Source organism: Podarcis bocagei (assembly GCF_964188305.1).
Source record: "Podarcis bocagei genome assembly, chromosome: 11".
Lineage (NCBI taxonomy): Eukaryota > Metazoa > Chordata > Lepidosauria > Squamata > Lacertidae > Podarcis > Podarcis bocagei.
In genome coordinates, this window is record NC_138136.1 from 46,323,802 (window position 1) to 46,341,368 (window position 17,567).

The window sequence follows — 17,567 nt, forward strand, 5'->3', positions numbered from 1 at the left end:
GACATGCCTGCGTTGGAGGAGGATGAAGAAGCTGATGTGGTCGGAGAACCAGAGGTCAGGCGCTCATCCAGAACCAACAGAGGTGTCCCACCATTACGGTTGTCCTACCTTGCAGGGTCGGCGTTTCCACAGGAACCTTCCACTTGGGAAGAGATACAGGAGATGCCAGCTGCAGAAGCCAGTCTCTGGAGGAAGGCCGCGCAGGAGGAGATGGATGCGCTGCATCAGAACAAGACCTGGACACTCACTGAGCTGCCTCCCGGTAAGAAGGCCATTGGCAGTAAATGGGTTTTCAAGGTTAAGAAGGGGTCAGAAGGAGAAGTGCAGCGCTACAAAGCTAGACTTGTGGCACAGGGATTTTCACAGCGTTTTGGTGAAGACTATGATGAAGTTTTTGCACCAACTGTGAGGTACAGCAGCGTAAGAATGCTTTTAAGCATTGCAGCCTCCAAGAAAATGAGGGTGAAACACATAGACATTGCTACCGCTTTTCTACATGGGCAGATTTCAGAGGAAATTTACATGAAACAGCCCAAAGGTTTTGTAAAACCACATGAGGCACATCTAGTGTGCAAACTGGAGAAAGGACTTTATGGACTTAAACAGGCTGCCAGAGCCTGGAACCAGAAGTTGCATAAAATGTTGATGCAACTTGGGTACAAGCAAGGCGACGCTGACAAGTGCTTGTACAGTAAGTCAAATAATGGACAACTCTCATATATCCTAGCATTTGTTGATGACCTGATTATTGCCACAGCAAGTGAGAAAGACTATACACAGATAGTAAAACACCTTAGCAAGGAGGTGGAGGTCAAGGAGCTAGGAGATGTCCAGTATTACCTTGGGATCCAGGTGGAAAGAGAAGAGGACGGCTCATTTCTTCTCAGCCAAAGGCAGAAAATCCACGAGCTAATTGAGCACATGCAGATGCAAGATGCACATCCAGTTGCTACACCAATGGCTACTGACTTCCTGAAGAATCAGCAGGATTCGAAGCAGTTGCCAGACAACAATGACTACAGGTCGGCGATTGGTAAACTTTTGTATTTAGTTACCACATGTAGACCTGACTTAGCTAATGCTGTGGGGATTCTTAGCAGAAAAGTGAATGCTCCCACTGAGCATGATTGGGCAGGTGTAAAGAGGGTGGTGCGATACTTGAAGGGTACCATGAATTGTAAATTAAGGTTACCAGCCGTCAGAGACCCTAAGTTGGTTGGGTATACTGATGCTGATTGGGCTGGGGATAATGCTGACTATAAATCCACAAGTGGTCATGTTTTCATGTTTGGGGATGGACCTGTTTCATGGGGCAGTTATAAACAGAGCTGTGTAGCATTATCTTCCACAGAATCAGAATACGTTGCAGCAACAGAAGCCTGCAGAGAGATCGCCTGGCTTGATCAACTCATAAAGGACTTTGGGTTGGTGAGAAAAGGGCCTGTCAGCTTGCTAGAGGACAATCAAAGTTGCCTGAAGCTGACGCAGAGTGAGAAGTTCCTGGCCAGAACAAAACACATTGGGGTTAAATACCACTACATACGCCAGATGATCCAGGATGGACTTGTGGAACTATCCTACTGCAGCACCCAAGAGATGACTGCTGACATCCTGACGAAACCCCTACCAAGAGAGAGTTTCCAGAATCTACGTGTCAAGCTGGGACTCTGGGTGGTTGAATAAAGTTGTTTATGTTTAGTATATGTTGTATTGCCTGAGAAGGGGTATGTGGGATGTAAACACAGGAGCAGTCAATGACAACATTCCTAGAGTGTACATGTTACAACATGGGGAGGGATGTCTGTCCATCAAGCAGGTAAACTTCCTGGGGACGGACTTCCTCCACATGTGACCAGAGGTGGGTGTGGCCTCACCTGTGCAGGTAATGACAAAAGCACAGGGCAGGCAGCCATCTCTCTCTCTCTGCCATCACCTTTCGAAGAAGCAGGATGCCCTCTTGGCTCTCAGCCAAGAGAGGAGAGGCCTATCTTCCTATAAGATAGATTCTAAGTGTATTTTACCTTTTTAAGCCTGTCTGCCGTCTGGGATCATATTGTGAACAGATCGTGAGTAAACTCTTTTATACTTTTATAAAGACTGTGTTGTGTCTTGTATTTTAAGAGGGAACAAAGGGGAAATTACCAGAGTAATTATTATAGAGGTTCTAGCGAACCTGTGCACACGTTACCGTTGCGTACTTAAAGGGGAATGTGTATAAACTCTGCTGATATTTTGGGAACTTGTTAGCACAAGTTGGATAAGGATATAATTAGTCAATATATCCTCTCCTGCACCCCAGAACATTCCCACAATGGGGGAAGGAGAGAGAGAGAGAAAGCCTTGCGAACGGCTTCCACTGCTGTGGTTCGCTAGGTAAATTCCATCCCATTTATGTCTTTCCTTCCAAGGTAAATAGCAATTAAGAGTTGGGGATGTGTGTGGACTTGATGGGGGGAAAGAGAGGGAGGAAATGTGAAAACTTCCTTCTAGCTGTGCCATGGTCCCAGAGTGGATCCAGATCCCCTCTAGCTGATATATACAAATATTTAGAAGTCTAAAAAGACAGAAATGGAGTCACATATTTCTCGTCTGATGTAGTTTGGCCCTCAGACTACAATGCTAAGCATGCTTATGGAAGGATGAGCAGATCTGGTATTCCAAGTAAGCAAATAGGCTTAGATCTGGTTTGGGATATTTAGGTGATTGCTTTAGTTGCCACCCATTCTCTTCTTCATGGCTTCCTTCTGCTGCTTCACTTAATAAACACACATTATTATTATTTTAGAGAAAGAAATCTGGAGTGAGCCAAGTGTTGCAAACCTACCTGAAGTATTGATATCAGAGTGAAAGTGAAATGTGAAACAGACAGTGGAGAGAAAAAACACACACAACCTCCTCCAAGTCCCATCTCACACATCCTCTTGGTGACTGTTTAAATGTGACACCTTCATGTTTAGCCGAACACTTCGGAGATAAAAATACTTCATTGGGTTCCTTTTAGCTGTGCTGAACAACACAGCTTTGAAAAAAAGAAGAGAGTGAGAGAGAAAGAAGAATTTCAGCTCATTGTTTAGTAACACCCAAATGAGGTTTGACTTTGCCCCCAAACGGCAATGAAGACTAGCAAGGACTGGTGTTTTTGTCAGTGTCGCACTTTGCAGAGATCCATAGCATCTTCTCGACAGGTGCAAGAAGGCAGTGGCTCTAAGCGCAGGATGCAGCAACAGTTGCTGAGGCAAAGCAGGTGTGGGTCTGGTCAGGGCCTGGATGATGCTAGACCTTCTGGATACCCCATGTATATCACCCAGAATTCCATCATGGAAGAAAAGTGGGGTATAAATGTTTAAAAGTTGAGGTGTTTGAAGTAATTCAGAGGAGAACTATGGACAGTGTAAGAGTTTAGGTTTTGAGAACTGGTGTGGTGTTGTAGTTAGAGTGTTGGGACCAGCACCTGGGAGACCAGGGTTCATATCTATGCTCAGCCATGAAGCTCGCTGGGTAAACTTGAGCCACTCACTGCCTCTCATCCTAACCTACCTCTCAGGGTTGTTATGGGGATTCAATGAGGTGGCATAGAACCATGTATGTTGCCTTGAGCTCCCTGGAGTAAAAAAAAAGTAGGATATAAGTGCAATAAAATAAATAACAAACTGGGTGCTATCAAAAGAAGCTGGATGCTCAAAGACTCAGAACAGGCAAAAGAAAGTACTTCATCAAGCAGCACTTACTTAAACTATGGAACTGGAGTGACAAATTCATGAAGGATAAGGCTATCAGTAGCTACTGGCTGCAATGAATATGTCCTTCCTCCATTACTGAAGGCCATATACTCTGAATATCAGGGGATCACAAGAGGGGAGAATGTGGTTGGACGGTAATTCTGCTTGTGAGATTCCCAGAGGCACCTGGTTGTGAGAACAGGAACTTGGACTAGATGGGCATTTGGCCCGATTCAGCAGGACTCTTCTTGTGTATTTATAGTGGCTGAAGGCTCGGTCTTGTGCTGATGTCAGATGAGCATTGCCAACTCGGGACAACCAGAGATGCTCCTACAGATGATCTCAGTGACTCAGCTGAGATATAAGGGTTCAGGAGGTCCCTAAGGTATCTTTTACCTCAGTTGCTGAGGACAAGGACCTTAGACCTGGCTCAGTCATAGCTGGGAAGTTAATGCAGATGCTGAAACAATTGTGTCACACATTTGTGGCTATCTGCTGCCATCAGTCGTCTAGCTCAGCCATGAAGCTCACAGGTGCCCAAGGGAAGCCCACAAACACGACCTGAGCACAAAATCACTCTTCCCACCAACAGCTTCCAACATGGGGTATTCAAAGGCACACTGGCTACATAGCCACTGTGGGTAGTAGCTGCTGATAGATTTATCCTGCCTGAAATACCTAAGCCGCACGGATTTTTTAATATATATATTAAGCAGGCTAGAAATAAATGTCACGTCAGCACTGCACACCAGTCCCCTCAATGAGAAAAGGGGGTTGAGATAGATGTCCCCCAACCTTTCTTAATGATCTCGTTGGAATTCCCACTCCGGGGCTGTGATTTGGCCCGGGGGTGGGGGGTGGCAGGGAAACAGGCTGATTGGAGTGGCTTCAGCCTTCGTTGTTTTGTGACCCGGGCCCTACTCAAAAGAAGAACGAAGTCTCCCATTTCCAGGCTGGGTTTCCTCCCTCCAGCCCAAAGGCTTTCGCGGTTGCTTTGCAGGTTACCAAAAATAAGAGAGAGAGCGCGCGCTTAGCAGCAGCGCGCCAGCCCGCCGCTTGTTTCTCTTGTTGCGCGCAGCCCGATTCGAATTCGCCTGTGCCTGCGCCATCATCGGGTGGGTGTGGCGCAGCGTGGCGCGTAAACTCCCGAGCGCAGCGGAGGCTGGAGAGGAGCGAACAGTCTGGGATTCAGGGAGTCAGGTGGAGGAGAAGGAGGAGGAGGTCGCTGTTCTTGGTACCGCTGCCGCCGCCGGCTGGGACCAGAGAGCAGCCGCAGCCGCAGCTTGCGGGGTTGAGTGAGCGAGTGCGTTTTTGCGCCCCTCTCCGACCTGCAAGCATGGCTTCGTCGCAAGGCAAGCTGGAGCTGAAATTCGCGGACTGGATGGCAAGTTTGCCCGAGAGCATCCACAGCGTGCCCCTGACGAATCTGGCGATCCCAGGTAGGCGACTCGAGGGCTGGGATTTGGGGATGACTGGTTGATTTTGCCTCAAAAGTCCTTTATAAAATGTGCATGAGCAGCCACCAGACATGGGAAAGGTGACATTGCCAGAGAATCTCTTCGCTTCGCCTGCAGGGAGATAATGTCTTTTCTTCTGGGGAATGGCTGGCGTGTGTGATGGAGGGCTGGGAGAAACTGGCTTGTATGTGAGCCCCTCGGCGTTTCATGTGTGTGTGCGTATTGCGTGCGCATCTGTGCACATGCTTTCCAGAAGGGTAGCTGGTATCAGTCGCGTTGCACCAAGCAAACAACAAAGACTCTCGTGGCTCCTTGAAGGCGAGCGCATTTGCAACGCCATCTCGTACATTGTTTACTCAGGAGTAAGTTCCATTGTGGCCAACGGGACTTACTCCCTAGGAAGTGTCGTTAGAGGTTGCAGCCTTCCTGAGGCATAATCTTTCACAGGCTGGAGACCGTATATAATATATATGGCATATGGGAAGAAAGTGGATTTGAATCCCAGAAAGCTTATGCCGCAATAAAATTGGCTTTTGCTTAGGGTGCCACAGGCATATAAAGTGTTACTGCAACAAGGAATTCGCCCTCTGGAAATGTGTGTGTAATACTAAAAATCCTCACCTTCTCCACCTGCCTCTGTGGCCAGAAGGTCTGTGTTTGACTTGCATTGGAAGGCTTATGGCTTCAGATAATTCCCCCACTGCCTGGCATCCAGGTTCTTAATATTCTCCTCAAGTCTCTAAAAATGAATCTCTAGTTCCAAAAAAAGGAGGGACAAAAGTTCAGACTAATGAAACCATTTCGTTCTATTCTCTCTCCCTCTTCCATTCCACCTTCTGTTAGAAGCTCAATGGCACCTTGATGTGTGTCCCATAGATCATGCGTTTCCATGATCTAGTACATGTGCATGCCCTTCTCTTCATTCTCTGCCTCTGACTGCTGCATCTTGATGAGTGACAAGCAAGGTCAGTTTAGATATTTGGCACCACCAACCTCTTGCTGTTAAAATCGGGCACACATGCTTGTTACTACATTTTATTTTTTATTTGACTTTCCCCCAAGGAGCTCAAGGTTCTACTTCCCCCTGTTTTGTCCTCACAAACAACCCTGTGAGGTAGATTAGGCTGAGACACAACAGCTGGCCCAAATTCAGCCAGTGAGGTTCATGGCTGAGTGGGAGTTTGAATTTGGGTCTCCCCAGTTCCTAGTCCTAAACCTTACTGGCATGCATGCCTGACCACATCCCACCCCTCTCTGTTTGCATAGTTGAGATAGTTCTCATCTTCAAATCCACAGAATGGCCACCATCATGTCTAGTGGTCCCAAGCTTGTGAGCTGCCTAAACAGCAAAGCATTGCACCTTTCAGGTGATGTGAGATGAAACCAATGTTTAGCCTGGGTGGTTTTTGCATCATTGACGTTGCATGCATGCAACAATATGTTTCCTGGCATTGCAGGGAAAGGGTGATGGGTGTTCATGCAGGAGCTGACCCTTGTAGATAGGAGTGTGTGCGTACATGTGTGAGCAACCATCAGAGACCCATGGAGAATGGACAGTTCAAGACCAAGAGCTAAGATCCAGGGGTCAAGATGTTTGCATGCAGCAGGTAGAGGGAAGTCTGTTGGGGTTGATGTGTCTCACTCTGCATTGCTGATAGCCTTGCTCTATGATGGGCTGGGTAGCCCTAGTCCTAACGGATGTTGGATTCTCAGCTCTCATCAGCCCCAGCCAGAATGGCCAATGGGCAGCGATGATGGGAGATGGAGTCCAGCAACATCTGGCCACAGGTTCCCCATTCCTGCTTTGTAAAGTGGGAAACTCATCTATCATTTGAAATCTACCCAAGAACCATTGACACAGTGCAACTTTTCAAAATGATCTGCCTTATTCCTCTGTTGCAGAGTCAATAGTTTGTAATGGATGGCAGAATTGGGGTTGTAATAGGGAGAACTGAAGGGTCAAAGCCTATCTCAGCCATGCATCTCATCTGAGGCGGAGGGTGTATATTGAGAAAGTTGTCTCAGCCTTGAGTTTGCCTCTCAGCATTGTGAGGATAAAGTGTGTAAGTGTTTGATGTCCTTGGAGGAAACAGCCACTGCCACTACTGTAGAACACATGAAAGATTTCTCCCACCTCCCAAAAAAATCCAGTTTAGAAAAAGTACCTTTCTCTGGAAAAGCAGAATAAATTTATTGATTGGGATTAATAATAAGATTTTTTTAAAAAAAATAATAAAAACAACCCTCCATTGTCATATTGGTGCTGTTTTCCTACACAAGACTTACATTGCCTTTCAACTTATTTCATGCTGTACATGTGGATACCTGGAAGCTTTTTTTATGCAAGACGAAGCAGATGAGCATTCTAGCCAGGGCAGATTTCATATTTTCATTGCAAACTGAGAAGCAAGGAATGTGTTTAACCATTCAACCCTATTGCTATTCAGAAGCAAGCCCCACTGAGTTCAGTGGAACTTGTTCCCTAGTAAATGTGCCAAGTCTCATTGAACTCAGTTGGGCTTACAGAGAAGATTGCGCTCTAAGTCACATTTGTGAAAACGCTCCGTGTTCATGTTGCTAGACCAACATGCCAAATGCATCCTAATGCCTGTAGTCTTGGGATTGCAAGGTATGTGTGCAAAGGAAGCAGTTGTGGGGACACCACTTGGCTCTGGATGGCCTCGGACAAAGGACATGGCTTGAAAATGTGGAGTTGCTTTGTGGAACAAAAGATATCTTCTAATTTTGGGACAGTGTTGAAGCTGCTGTGCGAAGGAGGGTCTGTGCAGATTGCCAAGGTTATTCGGAATTTGCAAGAGCAAGAGAGAGGTGGTGCCTGATCATTGGAGGAATCAGTGATCAATTTGTCTGCCTCTGAACTCCTAGCTCAGCCTTTGCAAACCTGATGCCCTCCAGATGTTTTAGACTACAGCTCACATTGTTCCCAGTGAGCACAGCTCGCTGACTGGAGTTGCAACCACAACATCTGGAGCACCCTGCTTTTGTGAAGACTGCACTAGTGTTTAGGGTGTCAGCATGAGACAGAACAAAGGTAAAAATCAGACAGCTTCTTGGGGGGAAAATATATTCTAATATGTTCTTTCCATAATTGTCTGATATGAAAATAACTTGCCCAAAATAACATTTTGGAGAGGAGGGGGAGAAAGGGAGGGAGAGAGAGAAATCCTTTGTATTCTCTGCAGTACAAAGAAATGGATTCTCTGCTAATTGCTAATTGAAATCTAATATATGCTAATTGAAAACTAATGCATGCAAATAGGTTAATTGCTCTGACATAGAAAGTGGATGGCTTGCTGATTGGAGATGTGTTTATCTGGCTAGTTAAATTTAAAAACAAAAACACACAATTATTGCTCTCTTTACACACACACACACACACACACACACACACACACACACACTGAGTTTTTCAAGCACCTTGAGTGCTGAGCGGATCTGCCATGGGAAGTGGGTTGGAATGCCTGTGGTTAGATAAGCTTTCCTGTTATACCGAGCAATTTAAAGGCAGAAGCCAGAACCCATAGTGTAGGGCCAAGATTATGGAACAGCGCAAACTGCTCTTGCAATAACAGATGATGGCTATCTGTGGGTGGATGGCATTTAATCCTGCTCTAGATGCTTCATAGCACAGTGGTCGATTGCATGCTCTGCATGCAAAAGGTCTTGGGTTCGTGCCTGAAACCTTAGAGAGCCTCTGGCAGTCCGCATACAGTACAATAGAGAGCAAGACAAGCCAATGTCCTCAGTACAAAGCAGTGTCCTAGAGCTGCAATGTAGGCTTGATCTGCCTTCGGAACAAAGTGCTTTGCAGCTCAGTGGTGATCTGATTTAGTATTGACAAGGGTGGACGTGCGAATCAAGCAAAATTAAATAAATACAGGGGATTGCTTACTTGTGCTTTGCTGTTGCAATGGGAGAAATGCTGTTTGCTTTCTTGTTCTTCTTCTGGACCTATTTCCCCAACCTTTCCTGCAGTAGGTGGATGGCTGGATCCATAATTTCTGGGGGGCTTACTTTGGGCAGGTAACCTTAGGGAACATGCGATGTCCTCTTGTTGCATCGGCCAACCACATGCGCATGGGAAGGTCTCAATCAGCACCTGAGCACAACAGCATCCTCCCCACTTGCAATTCCCAGCAACTGCTATTCAGAGGCATAATGCCTCCCAAACCAGTAGAGGTAGAACATAAACATCATGGCTGTTAGACATTTATAGTCTTGCTCTCCAGGAATTGGTCTGGTCCTCTTTCAGGGCCATCTAAGTTGGCGGCCATCACGGCACCTCTTGTGGGTGAAAAGCCTTTCCCTATCTGCTTTCTTCACACCGTGCATAATCTTAGGTGCCCCTGGAACACGCCCTCTTACTTTTTTCCTACACTGAAGAGCCCCAAATCATGGAATTACAGAATTCTAGAGTTGGAAGGGTCATGTAGCCCAACTCCCTGGAAATGTAGAAACTACAGCTAAAGAATCTCTTTACATTGCAACTTTTTCTCTTAAGGGAGCTGCTCCACCCCCTAGATCATTTTGGTTGTTCTTTTATAGACCTTTTCCAAGTAGTGGACTTCACAGAGGCATCTAATTGAAAGAGATTGGGGTGTGTGGGTGTGGGTGTGTGCTCCATATCTTGCTGGGGAATGTTGGGACCCCTCCTGCAAATCTCAACCATGCTACCTTCTAGAATATAGAGGGAGTTTATTTTTCTTTCAGTGCCTGCCACTAGGGTTTTATTTGCCACCGCTTAATCTGAAATGACCTTGGCAGTATTGATTAACGCACTCCAATTCCCTTTCTTGGAAGGTGGCAAAAGATAATATTCTTTTGTTGTAGGAGTTGCAAGGGGATTAGTATCCCCAAATGCTCAGAACTCTTGGAACTCCTGCCATTAAAATGAGAGATAAAGAGAGGAAAGGGAATTAGGAATGCACCAGGGCTGTTTAGGCTGGGGCTGAAATCACATATACAAACTTCATGGAGCAAAGCAGCACTTACGTCTGAGTAAAAATGTACAGGATTGCTCTGCACCTAGATCTAAAGGCCCAAACATGCTAAGTATATCATTCTGATTTGGCTCAGATCCACTGAGTTTAAACCCAGTGAGAACCCTCAAAGGTTAGTTGACCAAACTTAGGAGTTGACAACTAATAATAATAATAATAATAATAATAATAATAATAATAATAATAATAATAATTATTTGTACTCTGCCCATCTGGCTAGGTTTCCCCAGCCACTCTGGGTGGCTTCCAACAAAGATTAGGTAAAGGTAAAGGGACCACTGACCATTAGGTCCAGTCATGGCCGACTCTGGGGTTGCGGTGCCCATCTCGCTTTACTGGCCGAGGGAGCCGGCATACAGCTTCCGGGTCATGTGGCCAGCATGACTAAGCCGCTTCTGGCAAACCAGAGCAGTGCACGGAAACGCCGTTTACCTTCCTGCCAGAGTGGTACCTATTTATCTACTTGTACTTTGACGTGCTTTTGAACTGCTAGGTGGGCAGGAGCAGGGACCGAGCAACGGGAACTCAGCCCATTGCGGGGATTCAAATCGCCGAACTTCTGATCGACAAGTCCTAGGCTCTGTGGTTTAACCCACAGCGCCACCACGTCCCAACAAAGATTAAAAATACATTAAAATGTCACACACTAAAAACTTAGTGTCAGTTTAGGAAAAGCCTTCCATCCTCATTACATAATTCTCCCAACTATCTCCTACGTTACTTTTAATTGGTTAATTAATACACCAATCAGTTAAAAGCATGACAGGGTAATCTTGGCAGCAGTGCATATTTTTGTGGCTGGATAAGAGCCAATGCCATAGTACAGTGTTTCCTAAACTTGGGTCTCCAGCCGTTTTTGGACCTCAACACCCATCATCCCTAGCTGGCAAGACCAGTGGTCAGCAGTGATGAGAATTGTAGTCTGACAACAGCTGGAGACTCAAGTTTGGGAAACCCTGCTGTAGTAGCTCATGTTGATAGAGTGCAGCAGGCTGAGGCTATCAAGTTAGATGAGCTGCCAGCCTGACTCAGTTTTAAGGCAGCTCCATATGTCAATTTCAAAGACGGGTTAATGAAGCAGTGGACAATATGACCGGCGTACCCCCAAATTCTTTTATCTTGCGCTAGAGCAGGGTTTCCCAAACTTAGGTCTCTAGCTGTTTTGGGACTACATTCCCCATCCTCCCTGACCACTGGTCCTGCTTAGCTAGGGATGATGGGTATTGTAGTCCCAAAACAGCTGGAGACCCACGTTTGAGAATCCCTGCTCTAGAGCTGCAGAACCTTTTCCAGCCTGAGGGCCACATTCCCTTCTGAGTAACCTTCTCAGGGCCACCTGCCAGTGGTGGGCGGGGCCAGATGCAAAAGTGGGCGGGGCCATGTGTATGAATGTAAGGTTGTGTAGTAGGCTAGTTTCTGCGCACTGATTCTCCTTCTTTCCTCTATTCAGCAATGCAAGTGTTATCTGAGTTCAAGGACACATTCCAGACAGGCAAAAAATGTTTAGGGTTGGGAAGGGCATGGGACCTGGGTAGAGTTCAGACAGAGGGTCCCATTTGGCTCTTGGACCTGAGGTTCCACACCCCTGCCATCAAGGGTGTGCCTAGTGTGGCCACATAGCTTGACAGAGCTCTGACAGCAAGTCTGTGTATACTTCTCTCCTCTGAGGCCATCTTGGTGAGTTGATTGCCAGGCCCACTCACTGCTCACATGGTGACCCTTCTCAAAATTGCTTCAAGGCACCATTTTGGGGAAGTCAGTGAGTGCTGTATATTAATTGGGAACACTGCATTCAATTCTTATGTGTAAGCCTTTCTCCAGAAATAAATACCTACGCCCGTGGGTAGATTTTTTTTGTATAGCTTGTTCTTATCACCCTCATTGAAATATGAATCAGTCTGGACCAACGGCAGAATTTAAATTTGTTGTTTTCTCCCCGCAACCCCAGTAGATCCTGATATTGGCATAGCAAGAGTTTGAGCTCAGAATGTTATCTGCATCTGTTGTTATGTGTGTGTGTGTGTGTGTGTGTGTGTGTGTGTGTGTATTCATACAATAACTTATCTTCAGTTTCCTAATGGATTTGTCTTGACTGATTCAATATTGAAGATGTTCCTAGGGTAATCAGATATACTTGGTTTCCTGATAATTCACTGTGCTTACATGTTTTGCTTGTTCTTTGTGCATAGAATGAGAAAGAGTCATGTGGCTTGAGTTAATGTTTGCTTTTAGGGGCGATCTGCTGCTAGTGACGTTGTGGAGGCTCGTAATTAGCCCAGCCGCACTGCACATCTCGCCTTTTCACAATTCCCATAAGTGTAACAAAACGTGATTTTGATGCGCCCAAAATATAATAGCCTTGCAATTGAGAAATGAGATTTATCATGAAATAAATTTCTTCTGTGCTCCTGTGTGGTTTGCTTTGTGACTGGCATAACGAAGCAGCCCAGGCAGGCCAGGCTGAGAGACAATTGTTCACCTATGGTGAGCTTTGTAGCAGAGTGGAGTTTTGATCCTGGGCTTCCCTAACCCTAGTCTGATACTCTTGCTGCTACATCACACTTGACTTGAAATTCAAACTTTACCACAAAAGAAGAAGAAATAATATGTTTCATTCCACTTTTATGTTCTAGTTGCAATGATTACGCCAATAAGAACTACTTAGAGCCTATTTCTCCCCAACGTGTCCATTTCTTCTGCCTGTATTATCTGTTAATGGATCCATTTCTGTGATGTCCAGTACCTTAATTGCCCATTCAGTTGATGCAGATGTCAAGTGCTGAGCGGGAGAGGAGTAGATTTGCAGCTCCTAGGAGAGTTTTTTGTGCGTGTGTGCAATAGAAATAATTTGATTGGCTCTTGATAATCCTCTTCGAGAGAGTTCAATATCAAAGTTAATACATCAGACACCAGCCTTGACACTCATCATTGAAACAATAACCTCGGCAGTCTGGACCCAGAAGGAGGCAAGGGGGCGGGGCGGGGATGACATCCTCAGCAAAAGGTTAATTCAGTGCAAGGACCAGTCACTTGCCCAGGATTAGGGCTATGATGCCCATTTGAAGGGGCTTGGAAGCAGGATGCAGAAAAATTGGGAAGTGGGCAAGCAGGCAGGTAAGGAAGCAGATCCTGGATCGGGCTGAGGACAATGTCCCAAAGAAGCTGGGGCTGGTACCCCCTGGGCAGAAGTCAGAGTAGGTGGACCCAGTAGGTGGACCCAGAGTCGATGACTCTCAGAGCTGACTGATTTGAGATTTAATAATAATAATAATTTTTTTTATTTATATCCCGCCCTCCGCAGCCGAAGCCGGGCTCAGGGCGGCTAACAACAATAACATAATACAACATTCTAAAATCATTTCATTATAAAATTAATTCAAATCAAATTGATGGCAACTGTTGGGCTAGAGTTCTGTGAAGATTGCCAGAGGAGGGAGTCAGGCTGTGCCCTGGCCAAAGGCCTGGTGGAACAGCTCTGTCTTGCAGGCCCTGCGGAAAGATGTCAAGTCCCGCAGGGCCCTAGTCTCTTGTGACAGAGCGTTCCACCAGATCGAAGCCACAGTCGAAAAAGCCCTGGCTCTAGTTGAGGCCAGCCTAACCTCTCTGTGGCCAGGGACCTTCAAGATGTTTTTGTTTGAAGACCATAAGTTCCTCTGTGGGACGAGTCAGGATGGCCATCCATCAACAGATAGAGTTGGGTGTCATCAGCATACTGATGGCAGCCCGGCCCAAAACTCCGGATTTGACCCCATCTTCCTCCCAGCTGAGTTCTTCAAGGGGCAACACTGAAACTAAGGAGAGGAGGAATGTGGCAGGCAGTGCCCCTTGCTGGAAATGGCCGTAAGTAACAAGACAGGAGTCGCTGGCTGAGGGTGGGCAGTGCCCCCTTTGCCCTCATTCGCTAGCTTCTTTTGCAGAAAGCAAGGTGGTTGCTAACTGTTGCCCTGCAAGTGCTGCTATACTAGATAACCAGCAATGTAACAAGAGTGGGTGGAAAGAGGGTCCTGCCATGGGTGCCACCTGGACCGGGCAGAATGAGCATCAAGGATGGATTTCTGGACTATCAATTGTTTTTAAAATAAAATGATGCATTTTTTTCTTCTTCTTCAGGGTGGAAATGATTACAAATGTCTTCAAGTTGGTTGATATCAGGTGTCAGCTTATTCCAGGGTTTAGTGGGGGGCAGTAGGCCTGGCAAAGTGGCAGTGCAGCTCAGAATGGACTCTGTGACTGCAGCCTGATACAGTAAAACACATTCAGGGTGCTATCCAAGTTAGCAATTTGGGGCAAGTTTACCTGCAGGATCATCTTACTCCCATATACACCCACTTGACCGCTTCAGTCTGTGGAACTGGCATGGCAACTGGTCCTTATAATACCTAATCTGCATTTGTAAGAAATCAATCTTTCAATGCGGCAGAACTTACACTCCCTGCCTGACACCAGGCAGTTGCATTCACTGTACTCTTTTCGGTGCCTGATAAAAACATTTTTGTTTAGATGAGCTTGCCTTGACATGTAGAATGTTGGCGTACGTTTTTAATCTGATTTTATCTTTTGACTGTTTTAAAGAGTTGTTTTTACTGATAATTTTATTCTCTTTGTAAACTGCTTTTGGGTCCTTTTTTCTTTTTGCAATCAAGTGATGCATTAAATCATATGAAATAAACAAATAAGTTAACTTGGGAGTTAAGCCTACTGAGTTCAGTGTGTCTTCCTCTTGAGCAGGATTTTCTCTTTTCCGTTATTAAATACTGCTGACCGGGGAGAGGAATGTGGAATTCATTTTAAAGTAAGGCAGCCTTCCTTTCTGGAATGCACTACATTTTTCAAGAATTGCTATGTCCATGGATAAAATTACTGTATGTGTTTGCTAAACCAAAGTGGGCATAGATGTTACTCATATGCTGGACAGCTTCACACTGCTGATTTTCAAGCAGGTTTCGCCTTGCTGCTATTGCAAAGAAAATGAACCAGAATGAAAAACTGCTACACAATGTGAATAATGGGTTATTTGAATGCATCCTCTCATACCAATAAGTGTGTAATTTCATGAGCAGCTTGAAATGTCAGTGAAATGTCCAATTAGTCCCGAAATAGCAGCCCAGCGTTGTTGTTGTTGTTGTTTTGTGTGTGTGTAAGAGATTTCAAGAATGTGAAGCATGTTTGGAAGTCGTCACAAATCCCAGTATTGTTTGCATGGTATTAACAGCATTTTGGAATTCTTTCCTTATGTTATTTTCTGGCTGCACCTCCATAATAACATTTCAAACTGCGTGTTGTTTTGAGCAACTCCTCTTGAATGCCTGGGAGATGGGGGGTAGGGCATCAGAATGATAATCCAAAAATTGAACAAACACAAATCAGTCACACAGATTTCTCTGAAAAGAGGCTGCATGAGATATGTTCCTGCAATTCCAGCATGGAACCACTGCTGTCTCTTCTGCAAAGCCCTCGGTCCTTGACAGAAACACGTTTGCTTGCACTTATCTCTTACTATTCTTCTCTCTCCATTTTCTTGCTCCTACAATCTCTTCTTCACTGTCTAAATTTAGTCTGTAAAGCTCTTTAGAGCAGGGACATATATTTGGCTTCTGTTACTCTATAAATCATAATGCACAGTGATGGCATGATAAATACATATCTCCACAAATTGAAGGGTGGCCTGTGGATATTCTTATTCTTATGAGCTCATTTGGAGTGGAGGCAATTCTGACCCAGGACACTGTGCCCTCACTCTCAGTTGCTTTTCTGACATAGCCAAATCCTATTGTCTTGCAATGTTGTTCACTTCATTACATTTTAGATTGTGTTATGGCTGATGTGTTTGCCTCCCCTGGACTCCTTTGGGAGGAAAGGCAGGGTATGCAATGAATGAATGAATGAATGATCCTTGCTTGTCTGGATGGATTAATCTTAGCAAGAAGGGCTGTAACCCAAAGGGCCTCAGGTGCAATCCTTGGGATATCTTGGTATGGTTGGGAAACTCTCGTTTAAAATCCTGGGGAGCCAGATGGATCAATGGTCTTCCTAGAGAGAGAGAGAGAGAAAACGTTTGAGGGAGTTCTGAAAATAGCCTCCCCTGTGAAGCATTGTTCTCCTCCTGGCCCTTAAAGGAAAAGGCAAATATAGGGTCCAGCCTTACATTTAAGGTGGAACATTGTTTTGTTGGCATCCATCTGTTTCGAGAGACATTGGTGTTCGTCTCCAGGTGTGAAGTCAAACTGCAGCATTAGCAGCACCGAAGTGATCTCTCAGGGATGCAAGCCTGGAGGTCCTGGGTTGCTCAGACAACAAGACCCCTCCCTTGGCCTTGTTGATGTGGTCCAAAGGAAAGCAGAGCAATACGTTTGGCACCAGCTTGGCTGCAGGAGTTGCTAGAAGGAGGCGTACAAGGTGCCATCCAACCGTCTTAGGGACTCCACTCTGGATTTGTGTAGGGTTTGCTCCTTCTCCTGAAGATGTCCCACAAGCCAGCCGATCTCCTAGATGAGCTACCTCCCCAGGTTGACAAACCCTATCTGCTCCTCACTTCCCTCTACAACACATGCAGAAACCCCCTTCCTGACCTTTGGACCCATTACTGGTCTTGTCTACTCAATCCACTGGAGCCTGACTTTGCTTGTGTAACATTAGAGATTTAAGAGCTATATTTGGCTGGTGATGCTGAATTAGTTGGTACAGCCCATGCTAAGCATGTACAGCATGTCTAATAGTGCAGGTCTGGGCTTGTTTACTTGAAAGTTAACCCCATTGGTCAGTGGAGTAAGTTTCCCAGGTAAGTGTGCAGTCTTAAATTTGATCTGGTTATTATCATTTCCATTATCGTTATCATTGCTTACAAACTACTAGCAGCGCAATCTAAACATGGCTACACAGAAGTAAGTGTGACAAAATAGTGGGGTTTACTTCCAGGTAAATAGGATTGCAGCATAAGGTAGGAAGGGAGGACACGATAGTGTTGTTTGAAATGATGCACTGCGTGGAGAAACTCAATAGGAAACCTCTCTCTCTCTTTCATAATACAGTGGTACCTTGGTTCTCAAATGCCTTGGTACTTGAAAAACTTGGAACCAGAAGGCTGCAAACCCAGAAGTAAGGGTTTTGGCTTGTGAACTTTTTCCAGAAGCTGAACATGCTCCGTTTTGAGTGTTATGCTTTTGATTTGAGTGCCACACTTCCATTTTGAGTGTTAACGCTGATGTCTGTTTTTGCTATTTATTTTGCGTTTTTGTTTTTGCAGCTTTTTTCTTTGTTTTTGTGACTGTGTGGAACCCAGTTCAGCTACTGATTGATTGATTGTGTGACTGCAGTACTGTGCATTGTTTATTGCTTTCATTTTATGGATCAATGGTCTCATTAGATAGTAA

At 45.4% G+C, this 17,567-nt stretch overlaps 1 protein-coding gene across 1 annotated transcript in view; it reads left to right on the forward strand.

Annotated features, from left to right (window-relative positions):
- The first annotated feature begins 4,651 nt into the window (after positions 1–4,651).
- Positions 4,652–17,567, forward strand: part of PLCXD3 (phosphatidylinositol specific phospholipase C X domain containing 3) — a 73,289-nt gene continuing 60,373 nt past the window's right edge. The window contains exon 1 of the mRNA XM_081213163.1: positions 4,652–5,158. Coding sequence (XP_081069289.1) covers positions 5,056–5,158 — 103 coding nt within the window. The 5' untranslated portion in view covers positions 4,652–5,055. The remainder of the gene's footprint in view (positions 5,159–17,567) is intronic.